The sequence below is a fragment of the Ascaphus truei genome, chromosome 4 (genome assembly GCF_040206685.1).
Source record: "Ascaphus truei isolate aAscTru1 chromosome 4, aAscTru1.hap1, whole genome shotgun sequence".
Lineage (NCBI taxonomy): Eukaryota > Metazoa > Chordata > Amphibia > Anura > Ascaphidae > Ascaphus > Ascaphus truei.
In genome coordinates, this window is record NC_134486.1 from 40,656,424 (window position 1) to 40,677,519 (window position 21,096).

Genomic DNA, 21,096 nt, shown 5'->3' on the forward strand with positions numbered 1-21,096 from the left:
CAACCTATAAATAAAACACAAACAAATCCATATGTTCAAATAGCTAACCCTTTGAATACCAAGTGGCCAGCCACTCATTGGGTAATTCTGATTAGCTGGCCACCTGGGTTACTAAGGCTTCAATAACCAAGTGGTTATAACAATTGGCAATATATTTTCCATAGTAGTTCGATAATGCAGATATGCGAGTTCCATCAATAGCAAGTGAATAACTAATTTGGTGTTAGTTATTCATTTATATGGTCATTTGAATAGACTGCATTAAAAATACCAGCCAATTATTGCTGCAGTAAAATGTTCCTTATCATAGCTCTACCGCTTGAGATATGAATAGGTTGATCAATAAAATTGGTGTTAAACTCTCATAACATAAATATTTTCCTTTCGTGATTCTAGGACAGTTTTCCCATCTAGCTTTATACATATAGTGGCATGGCAATATACGCTTCTTCAACACTATGGGGCCTATGCACCAAGCGTTCATGTCACTTATCGAGCACTTATCGCCGAAAATGCCTACTCCGATTCAGTCGATAAGTGGGCGATAAAAGACTGAATCGCCCACAAAAATTTCCTTAAAAAAAATAATGCAGAGTGAGCGCCGATAAGCCAATTATCGGCAGGTTCTGAAACTCATGCAATTCTAGTAGCCGCGATTAGGTTATCGAAGCGTATCGCGGCTCTAGAATGGCGATTTTCTGACAAAATCCTCATGCCAGAAAAAGTTGGCAGGAAGGTGGTGAGAACCTGCTGATAAGCGGTGAGACGGGACTAAGAAACAAAATGCATTTTTCCTGCATCGGATTGATGCCGGGAGTCTCCGGAGCTGATATCCATTAATATCACCACCGGAGACACCTGGCATCAATCCCATGCAGTAAAAATTCATTTACAGACAACTTCATTACCTTAGCTGCTAACCGCTAAGGCAATTAAGGGGTTATTGGACAACAGCAGCTTTACTGGGAGCAGAGGGGGTGAGTGAAGGGGGTACTTGACCCTTCACTCACCCCCTCTGCACCCAATAAACATTACAATATGTTATAATCACCAATACGCAACCCACCCCCTTTGTCCCCACATAAAACCATCATTTATTTTGTTATACACAGGATTCATGCCAGAGGCCTGTGGGGGTCCTCGCAGGTGTCCATGGGCATCCAGGTCATCCCCGTGGGTGTCTGGGGGCTTCAACAGAGTCCCTGGGTGGTTCCAGTGGGTCCGTGTGCATGTCTGGGCGTCCTCGGCTGGTCCACGTGGGTCACCGCTGACCTGCGGTATGAATCCTGTTGTTAAAAAAATAAATGTGGCATACATTTCAATAAATACACCCCCCCCCAACCAAAAACATACAGTAAAATAATGGACAAAATAACTATTATCCAGATATGGATAATAACTAATTTGCCCATTATTAAATAAAACATTATGCAGCCAGCATAAATAAAGTAAATAAAAACCGTTCTACTTACCCCTGCCATAATGAAGGGCATCCTCATCAGCATACTCCAGGTCCATGTCATCCATTTCCAGAAAGAATACATGAAATAAAACATTCTAATGGCCCCTAACCCCTTAATCACATAGTGGTTAATAATCTCTAAAGTAATTAAGGGGTTAACCCCGTCCCCTGCTAGCCACCCGGGAGGCCTAACCACCCACCCCGGACCCACTATACTCACCCTGTACCTATTGATTGGCATAGTGGTCCATCATACCCATATAATATGGGCATGATAAGTCACTATAGCACTCAATGGTAACCTTAATCAAAAAGCATGAAGGCCAAAGGCACCTAAACAACACAATTCAATAAATAAAAACACTAGCCAACCAATTAAATAAATTCAAGCAGTAACCAACTAAACAATGAATTAATTTCAACCAGTAGCCAACCAATCAATTAATTATTAAAACCGCTATCCAACACATCACTTAAAAGCAGGAGCCAACACGTGAAATCATTAATTAAAATCGCTGATCAATAGAAAAAATAATATACAACACAAGCCAGCAAAATGACAAAAATGACATCCACAGAATCAACCAAAATAGAAAAAATAACACTTAATACAAAGCAAGCATTTGCCAAAAAATGCATTGGGTAATACTGTATTGATCTGTACCCTAAAGGGGTAAAGGGGTACAGATTAATACATTATCAGTCAATAGGCAATGAAAAAAATTAAATAAATAATATACAATCCAAAAACCTGAAAAAAATACATTTACATACTGTACATTCAATGTTTTACTTACTCAATCCAACGCCACACCTTGAAGATCCGGACCAGGAAATAAATGTATTTTTCTTTGATCTTCTAACACCTTCTTTCTTTATCTGTAATTATTTATTTATTTTCTTCATCTTCTTTCTTCATCTGTTAATCCAAATACCCAATGGTAAATCCACAATACGATGTTGTTGGTCGGCTTCTTGAGCTCAAATGAGGTGTCAAGGCCTTAAATATGGCCTATGACGTCACATTTGTGGGTCAGATGGTACAGTTCCAATCTGATTGGACGCTGTATCATGTGCCCCCTCTTTTTTTTTTTAAGGATGTGACGTCAACTCCAAGGAAGGTACGTCACATAATTCAAACCACATGGCTGTATCACATGGTATTACATCACATCCTTTTGAACGAAGGCAACCTATCACATGGTACAGTAACCAATGGGATTGTCTTCAATCCCATTGGCTGTAATACCATGTGATATAGCAATGGGGTTTGAATGATGTGACGTACCTCCCTTTGAGATGATGTCACATCCTTCAAAAAAAAAAGAAAGAGGAGGGCACATGATACAGTGTCCAATCAGATTGGAGCTGCACCATCTGACCTGAAAATGTGACGTCATAAACCATATTTAAGGCCTTGACGCCTCATTTTACCTCAATGAAACCGACAAGACAACATCGGTTGGGATCTAACATGTGGTTTTTGGATTGAAGATAGAAAATTACAGAAAAGCAAGAAATAATCACTGATGAAGAAAGGAGAAGGCGATTGAATATAAAAGAAAGAAGATTTTTTTTTTACCTGTTCCGGATCTTCATGGTGGATGGCGTTGGATTGAGTTTGATGATGTCGCGGTATGAGACATTGCAGATTCGCCGGGATTCGGAGTGTCAACTCTTCTAAAGTTAAGTAAAATATTGAATGTATGTAAATGTCTTTTTGCAGGTTTTTTTATTGTATTTGTATATTTTCATGTTTTTTATTGCCCATTGACTGCTAATATATTAATCTGTGTCCGTTTAGGGTACAGATCAATACTGTAATAGCCAATTAATTTTTTAGCAACTTTTTTTTCAATTGCTTGTTTTATTTGAGTTATTTGGTAATTATTTGGCTTAAATTATTTGTAATTTGGATGGCTTTTTTTGTTTAATTTTCCAATGGTTTAGTGTTTTTAATTAATTATTTATCTGGTTGGCTACTGGTTTTAATTTATGTATTGGCTAGTGGTTTCATAAATTAATTGATTTGTTGGTTAGTGCTTTAAATGATTTAATTTGTTTGCTGGTTTGCTAGTGCTTGTATTTATTTAATTTGTTGACTAATGGTTTTAATTTTTGAATTGTGCTGCATGTGTATATGTTGTATTATTGTGTATTTTTTGCATTGAGGCTTTTTTATTTGGTTGACCATTGAGTGCTATAGTGGCTTATCATGCCCATATTATATGGGTATGATGTACCACTATGCCATTCAATGGGTTCAGGGTGGCTATAGTGGGCCCGGGGTGGGTGGTTAGGCCTCCAGGGTGGGTAGCGGGGGAAGGGTGGGTTAACCCCTTAATTACTATAGCGGTTATTAACTGCAACGGTGATTAAGGAGTTAGGGGCCATTAGATTGTATTATTGATTGTATTCTTTCTGGCAATGGAGGAGATGGCCCTTCTGGTGCATGTTGATGAGGACGCCCTTCATGATGGCAGGGGTAAGTAGAAAGGTTTATTTACTTTATTTCTGCTGCCTGACATGTTTGATTTAATAATGGACAAATTAGCTATTATTTTGCACATTACTGTACTGGATGTGTTGGGGAGGGGAGGAGAGGTGTATTCCACATTTTTTTTTTTGCAACAGGATTTGTCCTGCAGGCCAGTGGGGACCCACAGGGACCAACCGAGGACCCTCGGACGCTCACGGGGACCACCCGTGGACCCCTGTGGTGCCATAGGACACCCGTGTGAACCCCCCGAGGGTCCCCAGACACACAATGGGAACCACCTGAGGGCTCCCAGACAACCGTGGGAACCACCCGAGGACCTCCGGACACCCACGGGGACAACCAGGTACCCCCAGACACCCACAGGGACCACCTGGAGGCCGACGGACACCCGACGGGGATGAATCAAAGACCCCAAGACACCCGTGGGGACCACCCCAGGGGAACCCTGCAGGCCTCTTGTTTGAATCCTGTGTATAAAAAAATTATGCGTTTATGTAGGGGCATATGGGGTGGGTTATATATGGGTGATTATAACATATTGTAATATTTATTGGGGGAAGACGGGGTGAGTGAAGGGCCAAGTACACCCTTCACTCACCCCGTCTGCCCCAATAAACCTACTGTTGTTCCTTATTCCCTTTATTGCCTTAGTGTCTATCCCTAAGGTAATGAAGCTGCTTTAATGTCATTTTTACTATTAGTGTTTGGGAGCAGGAGGTCTCTGGAGCAGAACCATATTGATTTCATGTCCAGCGACCCCCTGCTTTCCGAGTTACAGTCTCCGTTGTGGGGGGTTGTATCTCCTATGCATGTAAATGTCCCGCGTCACAGGAACGAGACATTTCAATAAAATGCATAGGAGATACTGGCACCCCATAACGGGCCTATATCCCAGGAAGCAGGGGGTCCCAGGACCTGAAATCAACGCGCTTCTGCTCCGGAGACCCCAATGCTAATCTACAGAAGTAGTAAAACATTATTTTCAGGGTGAGATTTGCCCAGGGAGAGACGACTCTCTCTCTCTGCAGCAGAAAGAACTTGCTGGGTAAGGCCTTTTCAGAGGATCGCCCGTTTGGTGAATTTTGCTATTAAAGGTAATCGAGGCTTTTTGAATACCGTGATAGCAACACTCACAAACGGCGACGACCCATATGACATGCGTAGTGCATAGACCCGTATGACTTTTTAATGCATTTAGAACTGTTGAAAATCAAAGGCTTTTTGTAATCTATGAATCCTAAACTGAGTGGTAGGCCGTATTTATTAGTTCGGCAAATGACTTCTGGTACGACTTGGTCCATTATGTAGTATCCACTGCAAAATCCCGCTTGCTCTCTAATTTATTTACCACTTCTTCTGGAAGGACACATGATTCATTATTGTGGGTTTCTTCTCGATCATCCTCTGCCGGAGTATGACTTTTGTTATCTGTGTAGCCATGTATACCCTTGGCTACTAACTGCCCTGCCTAACACATAAGCCCTGGTACCAGTGCAGGCAGTGCTAGGGTTAATCTGGGTTACACTGCAGTAAACATCTCCACTGAGTGACAGGGGGATGGGCCTAAGGCCTGTGTGCAGCCCTAAAAGGGCTCAGACCTAAGACCCTCCCCCTGGGTACAAAGGGGTAGCAGAGTTAAATTCATTAGGTATTGGAAGTGTGGAGCCAGGCTCTGTTCACCTTCCTTCTCCTCCCTCTGGGGAGTGGGACAACTGCCCCATACTCCACCAGGGAGCATGGGAGCTAAGAATAGATCTTTGGGGCCTCAAGCCCTGGGGGTTGATTCAAGGGACAAGAGAGTGTACGTGTTGTTATACTGCTGTGTATGATGAAGAATAAAGACAAGTAACTGTTTATACTCCTGTCTGAGGCTGCAGTTTCTTCGGGGAGAGAGTGTGTGTTTTCCACAGGGGACTGCAACTATCCCTATAGGCCCTGTGAGAATGAAGGCGCTGCAACGCCGAGTGAAGAGCTGTGAAGATCCCTAAAGTCTGTCCTGTTCGTCCCCAAATAACACCGGCAGACACTCAGTATCCTGTAAGCCTAGCAGGTTGGCAGCACAAAAACACTGGGTAGCAGTGAGTTTCCTTCCGGGTGGGTGAAAACTTGTTACATTTGTTGGCGCTGCTGAGATTCATTATCACTGTAAACAAAGGGATATGCTGCACACCAAATTTTAAAAATGAAATACATTCAGTTTACCAATGCTGCTGGTTCAAGGAGTACCTGTCAAAAATATTCCAAGGCAATACTCAGGAAAAAGTGTGGCGCAATAAATTCGTTTGATCAAATCCGTAGAGCTTTGGATTCCCCTTTTCCCCTTTTTTACAAGATTCATTGTCACGACAGGGTTTTGCAGCATTGGAAGGAGGTACTCTCCTATCGTGCCAAATTCAGAGGGCCCATGGGTGTAGTGTCTATAGGGGACTCTATGGGATATTGAAGACCAGGCTTCCCGCTAAATGAGCTACAATGTGGACCCCTCCTCCCTAAAGTTACATGCACGGGCAGTGCATGTATAGTCGCTATGTACCAAGAAGAGGTGCAGGAGCAGTTGCCCAGAGGCTTCACCAAAGGAACTGTGGCTTGCGCCATGCAGGTTTATTCTCTGAAATAAGTTCTATGTAAGCAGGCATCCGAGGAGGGGGCGCTTGACCTACAGGCAGCCAGGACCTCCATTTGAGGAGCAGCAGCTATACTATGGCAGTCCTCACCCAGGGGGGCTGCCATGCATTTCTATTACTATAAAGTGGTGTGGGGGTAGTTTCCCAGGAGCCCCACCCCAAGGAACTGTGGTCTGCAGAATGCCATCCTAAAGGACTGATGTGTAGGGATCCTAGGGGTGTTTTGGTATCCTGTGGACCCAGAAACTTCAGAAAATGACGTATGTGGGGGTAGTGTCCGAGGAGGGGCTCCTTACCATCAGGAGGCCAAGACCTCCATTTGAGGAGCTGCAGCAATAATACAGCGGCCTCCGGCACAGGGAGAACTGTCCACATATGTGTAGCATCCCGGGTGGGGGGGGGGGCTCTCAAAGATCGGGAGACCATAACCTTCCATTTTAAATAAGGTATAACAATATGGCAAGTGAAAGAGCGGTTCGTGCCAAAAACGTTAGCTCCGTGTGGCGAGGTTTGCAGAGTTGCAAGCTTTCTTTGGAAAAATGGTGTAGTGCTTGGAACAAAACCAAGTCGTGTTCTGTGAGTGGCTTGGCGCGAAACCGAAGACACGCCCTTCTATAATGTGACTGGGCTCCTGGATCCACCAGGGGGAGGAGGCAAGTAATATCTTGTCCCCACTGGGGGCATAGCTGGACGTGAGCTACTGCACCCTCTGTTGCGCATGGTGAGTTGCGCATGGTGAGTGTGGTAACATTGTTTCCCGTGCAACATCCCTACTATGGCACAGTGTGCTATTTCCCAATATTCACTGCTAGAATGCTTCCTGCTAGTAAGAATAAATGGGGTGAGCTTTCTACAATGCATCTGTTCCAGCTGCGATTTCCCAGGCGGAGATGTGAGCCAGTAGTTGAGGTGTAGTGATGGGACTCCTCATCATAAACCCAAAGTATTGGTACCAACCATGCTGGCCAGATGGAGGATGCAGCCTATCTGCAGACGTGTGTGAACTGGACTGCAGTCGTGAGCAAACGCTCCATTGGAACAGTGTGTTCCTGTTCAAGACCCTACAAGAGAGTTACCTGGTGATATGACCGCCCAGGAGGAGACAGAGGCACTTCCGCTGGTAGTGCAGGTGTGGGACTGCTGCCTGCAAGCCGCCGCCAGCGATACCAAGGTGTCCCAGTCATCTTCCCCAGGGGAAGGTTTTGTTATCTTTGATAGTCTTCCTCACCATATCACAGTTAAATCTTCTTATATCTTCAGTTATATATTTGAGTATTGTCTTGCACAGCTTTAAATATTGAAATCAGATATTTTCTTATCCTGTTTTTTGTTAGCGATTCCTCGAATTTTTTAGATCTCCCAACTACAATCTTCTTTAGTTTTTCACAATTGTTTGTTAAAGTATCCCCATACATTATGAGCAAGCTGAATCGATTTTTCAGTTCTAGTTGAATTCTCTGCTGTTGTTCTGGAGGTCACGGATGTTGCTTGGTTTTGTCTTCTTTTTAATCAGTTTTCTTCTTTCCATCTTCACATTCAAAAATGTCATTTACAGCGAACCAATTAGTGATGACTCCATGTGTCAAAGCGATTAAGGACTGTGCTGTCCTCAATTATGTGTTTCTTGTTAGCTAAGATATAATCAATTTTATTGTTGATTCCCTGTTATCCTGTTATCGTAACCATACTTAACTGATGCTTCGTATTTTTCTGCTGACCACCAATCTTTGCATTGAAATCTCCCATAACGATCTTGAGGTGACAATGTCCTTTGTTGTTAAGTTGGTTGATTTCATGGTAGAAGTCTTCCACTTCATTGGCTGTGTGACTTGATTTGGGGGCATACACTTGAATTTTTAAAGCCTGTATCTCTGTCAACTGAATGACGATTCTGGCTGGCTTAACAATGAGTTTATATACTACACTATTTTTCTTGTGTTGTTAAACTACCCTTTTTGTTGAATGCTGTCAAGCCCAGGGACAATCCAGCCTCCGCAGAATGAACCATTGCTTTTTCGGTGCGTTCCATATTTGGGGGTTGAGGCCTTATTTGCCATGCTGGCCTCATTTGCATGTTGGCAAGTACCTTTCCCACTTTAACCTGGTATATTGTTCAAACTTTCATAGTATGGTTAAACCAACAAGCACAAGTGCCACTATACATCTTACTGAACACCAGACTTTGAAACAGTGACATAAGGATCTAAGGGAAGGAGGTTTTGTTATGCTACAAGTATATACATTTGCAACCTGTTTGTGAAAGTACGTGTAGATTTTTCTGTTTCTATTCACAGGTACACCACACCAGGATAAGCTTTTTCATCAATGGATTGGAGGAGGATGGAACTGCCTTTGACACAAGAAATCTAAGTGATCCAGTATCTGATACAGTTATGAATAGTACCATTCTACTTGGACAAAGTACTAATGGTATGGGTATCTTCTTACTGTTTCAAAGCAGTTACCTAATTATCCTAATATACTGTATGTACAAAGGTATTGCTGCTTCTATTGGGCTTCTCCATTGCATATATTGATTGTTAGTTTCCCTTTATCTCCTATGATTTGTGCTAGACAACCAGATGCAATATTATTGCAATACATTAATATTTTTATTATTTCCCTTATTTTTGATAAAAACACATTTTACATAAGAAAAAAAATATTTATTTTTTTATGCATGCACTTGGAGCTGCTGTTGTGTTTATTACATTAAAGTAACTTATATATTTTTTTATTAACACATTTTTTTATTTACACATATGGCATAGACACATTCTGCCTTCATTTTTCAGTACACACTCTAGCACACGTTTACATATACATTCATACACTTTTTAATCTACACACCCTCTATTGCCAATCTCCAATCTCAATGTCACATGAGATTTTGATTGTATATGTCCCCCGTTTCTACATAAATACAGGATCATTGAGAACCGAGATTAGTGATACAAAACAATGACTGGATCAAAATATCGTGCACACACATTCATATTTCTAAACTGTTTTCAAATGTAACTCCCAAATTAAAACTACATTTTGAGATAATGACTTTATTTAGGTAAAAAAAAATCCATACTTTTTTCCAGCTACTTGGAATGCTGAGCAGCCACATTTGAACTTCCCTATTTATTGCAAACTTTTCAAACTATTTAAGTAATTATACGGTATGTGGCCCTGAAGGAAAGCAGAGAAACATAATAAAGATATGCTTTGGGGAGGAAGATAAATAGGATGTACACTATTTTCCAAATAGCAACTTAAATGACAGGAAGCCTTATGAAGGTAACTTAATGTCTGTTATAATCTAAACTGTACATTGAATGAAGATTCTTCAAAATGTAATATCATAACAGTACTATAGTTTCAGCCACAGAAAATTTATGATGTACAGAAAACTGTAAATCAGGTAGAAAGTCCAGTATCGCATGTGTGGGTGTACTATCTTGTGCTAATATTAGATGAATAAAATAGAACTGTTATAGATATAGATCTTTCAGATGTTGAGTCATGAAAGTAGCACAAAATAAACCAAGAGTTGGGGTGTGATGCTGTAAAACTCAGAATTATATATCCACAGTTTTAATTGCCATGGAAAAATATACTTCTGTATATGTACTGCCAGGCTTTAACATCAAGAGTTATTGAACCAGAAAAGAACAGTAGCACACCAAAGACAGTTTCAATGCAACATCTTATTGCAGTGACATAATTCTGACATATGAGAAAAATACATGGACGTCAGTGCCGTCTGATGTTTTGGTCCTGCCGGCTCACAGAGGAAGGTGTCTTTTTGTAATTAGTTCAGAATGATGACAATGCATAGTAGCCAAAAAACTCCAAGTCCTCCCCTTGAAGAGAAGGGAGTGGGCGAGTAAAAAGAAGGGTCCCTAATAACATGCACTCTTCAGTCACATTAAGTAAATGTCAAAGATAGTGAATCCGAAGTCAGGTATACATACACACATATGGAGAAAGTCCCTAACACACAAGCTTAAAAAATACTAATTTAATAAAAGGGACATTTAAACAGAAAACAAAGCCTCCCAGTGACTCAGTGTATAAATGAGAGGTCCTAAAATAACAAGACCTCCCTATGACACTGTGTACACAAACGTAAATGGAGTTTGGTTAAAATGTACCCCAATCCTGTGTACATAGCTACTGCAATAGTAAACAAGGAGCGTACTCTCAGTAACAAAGCTGCAGGTATAAACACTACAATTATGAAGGGGAATGAGGGGCCACAAATTGCCTGTCCACAATCACTCCGTGGATAGGAATAAACAGGCGCTATTTGCCCTTGGTAAACAGTAATGTATGCACAAGATGGGTGCTAAGAAAACAGCTCACTAAATACCTAACGCTACTAAAGCAGCGAAGGGTAATAACTAATAACCTAATGATCCCTATTGTCTATGGCCACAGGGAAAGGACAGGCAGGTTGGTGATTCTAGCTGGTACACCCTAAAGTAGAATTAGACTGATTGGAGTAGTGTGTGGTATCAATACTCAACTGCAGCTAATTCCTAAAAATCGGGTGTGTAGTGTACCTAATTTTAGTGGAGATAACAATAGCAGAGATCTCTCAACACCTAGCTACATCGAAACTACAATGAATAATGGATGATAAAATAGTGTGTGACTTCACTCAGTATATCCGCACGTCAGAGGATAATGTCCTATACCACACAATGATACTAGTGGCACAGCAGCCAGCATGAGCAGGGGTGCTTCGTCAAGCACAACAACATTGCAGAATATTTGAACTGCAAGTATACTTAGCTGCAGCTGGTGGTAATGGTGTCCCAGTCTGGACTGGGAGTGCTGACTGCGATAGCGTCGTCGCACCAACGTACCCAACATACTTTTTGCTGGGGCGACTTTGTCAAGGTGCCACTAGTATCATTGTGTGCTTTAGTAGCATTAGTTATTTAGGGGGCTATGCACTAAGCTCTGAGCTTTCGCGCTGGCCTGGAAAAAATGAGCACATCCGATAAAAAATGAAGCTGGCGGCGCGATTCACTAAGGCCCGCAGCCCATTTTTTATCGGACGTGCCCAAAACTGGCTTATCGTGCGTGCAATGTATTTCCCCCTGCTATCGCACTTAAAGTTCTCGTACGCTAGCTGATTGAAAAAAAAGCCGCTTGTAACATTTGCATGGAGATTTGCCATCTCCATGCAAGGCTGTTACAGGCAATCGTACAATAAATAAATAAATTTTCATTATAGTGTAGATGTGCAGGGGGTCTCCGGAGCTGAACAGCGTTGGTTTCAGGTCCGAGGACCCCCTACTTCAGGAGATACAGGCCCCGTTATGGGGTGCCGGTATCCCCTGCAGAATTTCAATGTCCCGGTCACGTGACGCGGACGCTTGAAAGTGCAGGGGATACCGGCACCCCATAATGGGGCCTGTATCACCTGAAGTTGGGGGTCCTCGGACCTGAAACCAACGCTGTTCAGCTCCGGAGACCCCCTGCACATCTACACTATAATTAAAATGTATATTTAAAAAAGAATTAACAAACATCAATACACGACCCCCCCTCCCGCCCTCCTCCCTAACACATACAGTAAAATAATGTGCAAAATAACTATTATCCAGATATGGATAATAGATTATTTGCCCATTATTAAACACTGCATTAGCATACCTAAATAAAGTCAATAGCAACAGTAGCCAGCTAATCCAATCAATACAAGCAGTAACAACATCAACAATTATTTAATTAAACCATTAACCAATGAAACCAATTAATTCCTAAACCAACTAAAAATGAATAGTAACACTAACCAATCAAACCAATTAATTACAACAACATTAATGAATGTAACATTAAAATACAAAGAAATACATTCAAACAATCTCTGAAGTATCCATAAAACACATGAGCTAACATAATATAACACATGAGCTAACATATATAACATATAATATAACATATGTCACCATTTCTTGTTCTTCTCTATCTTCTTTCTTCATCTGTCAATTCAAAATACCCCATGTTAAATCCCAGCCGATGCTGTCTCGTCGGCTTCTTGGGCTCAAATGAGGCGTCACGGCCTTAAATATGGCTTGTGACGTCACATTTAGCCTCAAAATGGTTAACAGCCACCTAATTGGCTGTTCAAACCCTGTTCCGACTTTAATTTTTTTTTTGACATGACGCCATTTAAAGGGAATGGCTGTGCTTCATTGACTGGTAATATATTAATCTGTACCTCTTTAGGGTACAGATTAATACATTATTATGCCAAATTTGGGGGACATTTCTCGCTTGTTATTGCAGTTAATGATGTGGATGTGATTGTTTGTTTATGGTAAATGTAATAAAAGCTTGGCGATTGGTGTTCGCTTGTACTTAATGTTATATTATGTTAGCTCATGTGTTTTATGGATACTTCAGAGATTGTTTGAATGTATTTCTTTGTCTTTTAATGTTACATTCATTAATGTTGTAGTAATTAATTGTTTTGATGGGTTAGTGTTACTATTCATTTTGAGTTGGTTTAGGAATTAATTGGTTTCATTGGTTAATGGTTTAATTAAATAATTGTTGATGTTGTTACTGCTTGTATTGATTGGATTAGCTGGCTACTGTTGTTATGGACTTTATTTAGGTATGCTAATGCAGTGTTTAATAATGGGCAAATAATCTATTATCCATATCTGGATAATAGTTATGTTGCACATTATTGTACTGTATGTGTTAGGGCGGTGTATTTAGTTAGAAATAATGTTTAGTATTTTTGTTGGCACAACATTGGTACCGCAGGCCCGCGGGTACCCCAGGACTCCCGCGGGGACCCGGGATGGCCGCGGGGTCAGCCGGGGACACCCGCACGACCCTCGACCTCCCTCGGGGACCCCTGAGGGGTCAGCCGGGGACACCCGCCGGCCTGTTGTACTGGTTTTGCGCCTGAAAAAAGGTAAACAAAGAATTTTTTCTAAGTCCTGCTTTTTATCACCTGCCTTTAGCTGGTGAGCTTTATTCAGCGCAACTTTAACATATGATCAGTTTGCGTTGCTTAGTGAATCCCGCAGAAGGGCAGGATTCAGCGCAAACAGCTGATCATATGATAAAAGTTCGATTTAGAAAAAATTTCAAGGAAAAGCCCAATTTAGAGCGCAAAGTGCCTGTTTGCGCGGCTTAGTGCATAGCACTCGGTGAAACTTCACGTTCTAAAAGCACTTTGCGCTCTTAAAACGACTTATCACTGCATAGTGCATAGCCCACTTAGTGAGCTGTTTTCTTAGCAGCCATCTTGTGCATACATCCCTGTTTACCAAGGGCAAATAGCGCCCGTTTATTCCTATCCATGGAGTGATTGTGGACAGGCAATTTGTGGCCCCTCATTCCCCTTCCTGTCCATAATTGTAGTGTTTATACCTGCAGCTTTGTTACTGAGAGTACGCTCCTTGTTTACTATTGCAGTAGCTATATACACAGGATTGGGGTACATTTTAACCAACCTCCATTTACTGTACTTTTGTGTACACAGTGTCATAGGGAGGTCTTGTTACTTTAGGACCTCTCATTTATACCCTGAGTCACTGGGAGGCTTTGTTTTCTGTTTAAGTGTCCCTTTTATTTTATATTGGTCCTATTAAATTAGCATTTTTTAAGCTATCCAATTCACATGTGTGTTAGAGACTTTGTTAGGTACTTTCTCCATATGTGTGTATGTATACCTGACTTCAGATTCGCTATCATTAACATTTACTTAATGTGGCTGAAGAGTGCATGTTATTAGGGACCCTTCTTTTCTCCTCGCCCACTCCCTGTTCTTCAATGGGAGGACTTGGAGTATTTGGTTCTATCTATTCCCTTTCCCTAGTGCACCTTCCACTCCATCTACATAGAGGCTGAGTGGGCTTCAATCCCCTTTTTGTTACAATTATGACAATGCAGTAAGATGTTGCATTGAAACAGTTTTTGGCGTGCTGTTCTTTTCTGAGTCCTGAGAGTTACATGTGTAGCATAGTCCAGTGTTTTGCGATAGGGGCTCCTAAGAACCTTAGGGTTCACTAAAGGGTTCCCTGCAATTTTCAGGTAATTTAAAAATTGTATCAAATACAGAAGAAGAATTTACAATGCATCTGATCTCAGAAACACTATTAGATAGGGTTGGGGTTCCTTACAATGCATCTGATCTCAGAAACACTATTAGATAGGGTTGGGGTTCCTTACAATGCATCTGATCTCAGGCGCACTATTAGAGAGGGTTGGGGTTCCTTACAATGCATCTGATCTCAGACACACTATTAGTGCGGGTTGGGGTTCCTCAGAATTTCACAATGATAGGGTTTCTTAACCAAAAAAGGGTTAAACAAAACACTGGCATAATCATAGTTCTTAACATTAGTGTTTAATTCATTAAAATTAATTTCACTGACGGCCATGCTTACATTGGTTTGTTGATCGGTAGAAAAGCTATGGAATTGATCGAGTGTGTTTTTTTTGAGGCCTGTAAGTATCAAAGGAAGATGAATGACGCTTCAATGGGTGGAATTATTTAGGGTGGGGATGGACTGTCTGGAAAAGATATCAAACAGCTTTAGAAAAATATCTGACTGGCAGCACAAGCTTAAAGTGTTGCGAAGAGCTGTGGACATGGAAGATCACATAAGGCATCATGTCACTATCCCTCTTTCTAATAATATCTTGCCTTGACAGTCACTTTCCTCTTTCTAGACTTTTTTTCAATCTGCCCTCTCAGTCTGTCACCTTTTCTACATCTTTTTTACCCTGATACTTCAATTTTCCCTCTTTTTTTCAACCTCTCTCCTTTTCTCTCTCTCCCCTCCTTTTATGCTCTATTTCTTTGTGCTTTACATAAACCACTTAGACTGTGCCATATTACAGTCTGCTCATCAACCCTACCACATGCAGCATTTATAATCTGAGATCTGACTCCAAAAGACTGTTCATGGTCCCAAGGTTCAGCAAAGTATTCGATCGCTCCTCCTTCTCTTACCATGCACCCCAAAACTGGAACAATCTACCGGAGACTCTCACAGCCGCCACCAGTTTAAGTTCTATCAAAACTAAAGCTGTCTCACATTTTAATTTCGCCGGTTACTGTTACATACGCCTATAATATATATTATCTTTAACTGTGCATGCCATGTCTTGTACATAATGTATACCCTGTTCACTTATGTAACTATGTATTTGTAACCATGTATTATTTGTCATCATACTTGAAAACGAGAGGTAACTCTCAATGTATTACTTCCTGGTAAAACATTTTAGAAATAAATACAAATAAATATTAAACACGCCTCCCAGCATCATCCCTTGGCCTTTGATAAATAATGTCCAGTTACTAATATGAACAGAACAAAAAATTGAGCTTGCACTCACCCAGTGCTTAGTATTGGTGCACTGCATCCTGCGGGCAAGGTGCTATGATCCTGTGTCCATACTGTTGGACACACACAGTATATAATAAGATCAACCCTCAGGGTAAAGATAAAAAGAAAAACTCACAATGCTGCTAGCAAATTCAGCAAAAAATAGTTACTTGAATGTACAAAAAATTAAAAAAAATAGAATACAGTACACACAATTGAGTGTGGAGACACACACTGGTATATAAAAAGAAACAACGTTTCCATGCACCCTGGCCCCTTCCTTAGACTGGCTAGGAGCATACAAGTTATTCTTATTTATCTTTACCTCGAGTGCTGATCCTAATGTGAAATATAACAGTTATCTAATATGAGCCATCCAGGAAGCGTATTATAAACACTTAGGAAGCCAGCTTGGCCATGTTATGTTGGCATTATTGGCTAAAACTGTGTCTCTTTCCTTCCCAATGTGGTTCATATCTCTAATTGTACCAGTGTTATAGTTGGGTCCTGTGTAAAAAAAAAGTAAGGATGATTATTTCAGTCAATTGCTCTAATTCTTATCCAAGACACGGCCAACTCACTATCTGCTTTTTCTCCTTTCTGATAAAAGAGCATATACTTTGTAAAGGTTTTAGGCAGATGAAATAAAGAAAATGTTGTCAAGGGATCAGAGAGATATCTAAAATTCTGAATGATCTAATTACCCAAAGAAATATAACCCCCTCTACAATTTTTAGAAGAGTGTAGTGTGAAACAAACAGTAAAAGAAACCTCTGCTGCTTTGCAAATTGTAACCTTGAATACAAAATGCTTGTAATTATTGGTGTCAGAACCAGGTCTGATACATACTGTAGCGTATGATTAAAATAAAAATAGATACTGCAAGACTACATATTGGCACTTACAATTTGAAAATAAATATACAATTCCAGCGCTCCTCCCAAATAGGGTTGCAATTTTTTTGTGACATTTCTACATTTAGCACCTATGTCTAATAACAAAGGAGTCGTTTAGTTACATCTTTTGATCAAAACATGATTCAAGCCTGCTAACCCTGTCAAGGTAAACTCCAAATGTAGCAGGTTCACTGAATGAATACAATTTCTTATTGTCCTATTGACTAAACCTGGTGAAATATGTGAAAGTGCCCATAGGGTTAAATGAATGAAGAATAATGCTTTGTGTGATTTAGTGCAATTAAAAACTGGCATAAGCCAGTAAAAAAGTCCTTTTTCTGCAGAAAACTGTGGGTGCACAAATTGCTTGAGGAAAAAGAATAATGCATACAGATACAGATGTGTTCACAATTACTGTTTTCGGTGCGATCGGAGCCCCGAAAAAAAGTAAGCGGTCCTGGAGGATGAACTCTGCGGGGTCAATGCTTCTAAATGGGACCAGAAGCAGTGAATGCTTTTGGACCATCTGCTTGGATAGAAAACCGATGCTAACTTTTTAGATGAGCTGCACAGCCATCTCCCCGCCTGTAGCCATCTCCCCATCTCAAGCCTTGTCACCGCAACGCTGAAAGTAAGATGCACGGCTGTACAGTATTTCCTTCCCCCTGGATGACGTTGATGCCTGAATGTGGGATTCCACATGTTCGGCGGCTATAGGACCATATTCGTTCATCTACATCATCAATGGGGCTGTATGGGGCATTTAAATCATTGGTCCTTGAGGGCCCATCAAGTGGAGTATTAACGCTGTGGGGTCCCATTCAGAAGCATGGACCCTGTCAGCGTTAATCCTCCAGGGCCACAAGACGCACTGTTTTCGAAGGCCGCAAACGGGCCAGGGATTTCAGCATGTTGGTCCGCAGCCCAGTAAATAGTAACTCTGGACACATCTGTATTTTTAATATTTCTATCAGTCACCACCTCTTCAGTGCGCACAGCTTCGGTACAGGTAGGGAGCCGGTATTGATGTTCAGGACGTGCTGACAGGCGAATGCGTGAGCCACCGTTTGCCTATTGAGCGATATGTACTTACTCGCGAGTGTACTTAAAGTGAGTGTCCTTAAACCGGGGTATGCCTGTATACAGTAAATCATTATGTTTATTGAGTATGCAGCTAGGAATAAAATTGGTCTTACCTTATGGAAAACAATATATAGAACCTGCACTCCCCCCTTTAAGAAGTATGCAGCAGGTACTTCTAATTAGAGCATACTTTTTGTCTTTATGTTACTACTTTAAAGAACAACTGTCCTTATCTCTTCACTAATTAGAGGTGGCACTTGGACTGGATCATTACTTCAGCTTAATGAGGCGGCCACCATACCACTTAACTAATCAGAATAAAGCATGGGACGAAACGTTCTTCTAACTTAAAATAAATCATCCTTTTATAATAAAGAATTAAGACACTGATATCCTTACTTTTGTCAAGCAAAGTTTAAAAAAACCTAAAAGGTTTGATTCATTTGCAGTGAATTAAGCAGTATAATTACACAGCACTGGATTATTTTCAAGTTAATGGTAAACATGTACTTCCCTCTAAATATATCTACAGGTTTGGAACAATTTGTTGGAAGAATGCAAGATTTTCGATTGTACCAGGTGGCACTTACAAACAGGTAAAAAAATCTAAATAATAATTTGTGCTTACATTTTCTTTACTAAAATTAACTAGACATGTTTTACACTTCAGGTTAACACAATGATGCATCATTTTAGGGGAATCATTCCTTGCGAAGGGGCTGTCCCATTTAGCTTGCAGAAACCATATTGGTTAAACATATGAACACTATAATTAGGTCTGCTTTACAATTTTTTTAATCAAAGTCTAAACATTAGTTTTTTTTATTATTATTTGAAAATTATGTTTCCTGTCATCCTAAGGCTGCGGCCACGCTGGCGCTGACCGCGCTCATGCTTGGAGAGCGGTGACATCACCAGCTCTCCAAGCATGAGCGCCGGGTGTCCTAGCTATTTCGCAAGCGCGGGGGGCGTTGCAGGCAAGCTGAGTGCGGTTCAATGTCACTTTTTTTTGTTTAGGTAAGCGCCAAGTGTGGGTGAGCGTGGGTGCCCACGCAAGAGCGTGCACGCACCGCGTGAGCGGGGACGTAAAAATGTAAATTGCGAGAAGTAACCTTGTCAAGCACCGCGCGGTCAGCGGGAGCGTGTCCACAGCCTAAGCATTGCCTACCCTTATACTTAATGGGACCAAACTGTACAAGGAAAAGGAAGAGGAGAGGGGACTGTCTATGGTAATAGGGAGGCAGGTCGTGCTCAATATGCAGTGAGATCACACAAAAGGGATAATCAGAAGAACATAAAACCCTCTTAAGCTCCAGGTTACGGTGTTCACAAACTACAATAGAAAAATAGAGATTGAAATGCTTAAAATTCTATTAAAATAAACCTGGTACTAATACTGTTTTCTCATTTTTTTAACAACAAAGTGTAGGCTTGTCAGTGGGAATGTTAAAGAAAAAGAAGAGAAAGTGCTATGTGTCCCCAAAAGGATTACTGATTAACCAGAACCAATACACAATTATAATCCGATAATATGGAGGTTAAAATTTCAACCTATTACCCAGCCCAGCAGCCAATGTCCTTACAGCAAGGAGAGGGGTGTAACCGGGCGCTCTTAAGTGAATTAAATATATATAAACAATGAAGTACTATATATACTGTGCACCTTAAAGGTTTAGACCTCTCTTCATGTTCACTGCCCTTCTTCAAAACTACAGTTTGGCATATTCCACTCCCTTGACTGCTTACTAACCTAATTTGTCTGTCTATATGTTTACCTTTTCTGTCTCATACGCTTCTCCTTTTAGTCTTCTTTCAAGCTAATGTAGCTATTTTAGTCTGCGTGTAAGGCATAGCTAACCCCTTTCGTATTTTCATTCTTTTGTTCACAGAGAAATTGTGGAAGTATTTTCCAAAGAGTTTCCGTCCCTGCATGTTCAATCAGAGTGCCGCTGCCCCAGCAGTCACCCTCGCATACACCCTTTGGTGCAGAGGTTTTGTATTCCTAATGGCGCTGATGACACCACCAAGGACAGGGTTTTGAGACTAAATCCAGATTCACATGCTCTGTCCTATGTCAATGATAATGATCTGGGAACCACATGGATTTCGTCTCTATTTTCAACTTCCGAAATTGACAATAACATCACTATTACGATAGACTTGGAGAATGGACAATATCAGGTGACTTGAATTTTTTTTAAATTTGACTGGAGTTGTACATAAATAACATAGATAATACAAATGTTGCCAACGTTATTACACCTGTTATCGTGCGGTAAAGCTATAACCTGAGTATTTTGTGAACTCACTTCTCCATTGTATTGAATTGCAAATAGCACAGTACTGTAACATGTTCAAATTCCACAGGGGAAACGCGTTGTCATGAGAAAAAGGCAGCAATAACATTGGCTACGGTACATCTACACAGGCTGCTTCTTACATTTAAATACGCAGATAAGCAAGGGTTTAAAAAAAACAACAACAAAAAACACTGTTCTAGCGCTGTGAAGCAAATACATTTGCATGAAGGACATCGTAATTCAAAGTGTCTAAATAAAGTACCAAAAAAAATATTCGTTTGCAGGGAATTACATGTGAAACTAGGGCTTGTGTCCTCCTTCACATAAGATAAATATGGAGATGAATACAGAATGGGAAATGAAACAGGGCCACAAAGATGAGAACTAATATTTTGGACCATATTTACTAGCAGTGCTATGCCATCAAATTGTTGATACTATGCAGTATAAAGACAATGTCATGCTCTCTGGGTATGTCATCTTCACCAACCTCTGTGCATTACTAAGTTAATAATATATATATATATTTTTTTTTACTGAGTGGTAATGGTAACAATTGGAAAGTTATCATTTTTAAATGTTTAAACAAGGTTAGGCTATTACAGTTCAAATCAGAGAGTAAGTTTTCTTGTGAAATATCTGAGGCCATTTGAGATTCACTGCACAATAAAATTTACTAACCGTGGAAAAGAAGCGGCAGCTAAAGATAATGATTTATACCCTAAGGTTCTGGCTGTGGAGAAAGAGGTGACAGACCAGGTCTCTACTGTATATTGCAGAGCAGCTTGATGAGGCCCAGAAAAAAAACAACAGGCAATTTTAGGAACACGTTAATGCTATTGATCTAAGGGTGAAAATTAAGTCAGTCA

General features: G+C 40.7%; 1 protein-coding gene across 6 annotated transcripts in view; it reads left to right on the top strand.

Moving 5' to 3' along the window:
• The window catches only part of USH2A (usherin), a 942,943-nt gene that overhangs the window by 62,035 nt on the left and 859,812 nt on the right, over positions 1–21,096 (top strand). For 5 of the 6 annotated variants that reach the window (XM_075595608.1, XM_075595610.1, XM_075595609.1 and 2 more), the window contains exons 4-6: positions 8,881–9,016; positions 18,460–18,523; positions 19,817–20,108. In XM_075595608.1, coding sequence (XP_075451723.1) covers positions 8,881–9,016; positions 18,460–18,523; positions 19,817–20,108 — 492 coding nt within the window. The remainder of the gene's footprint in view (positions 1–8,880; positions 9,017–18,459; positions 18,524–19,816; positions 20,109–21,096) is intronic. The other variant, XM_075595613.1, reaches the window with a different exon arrangement.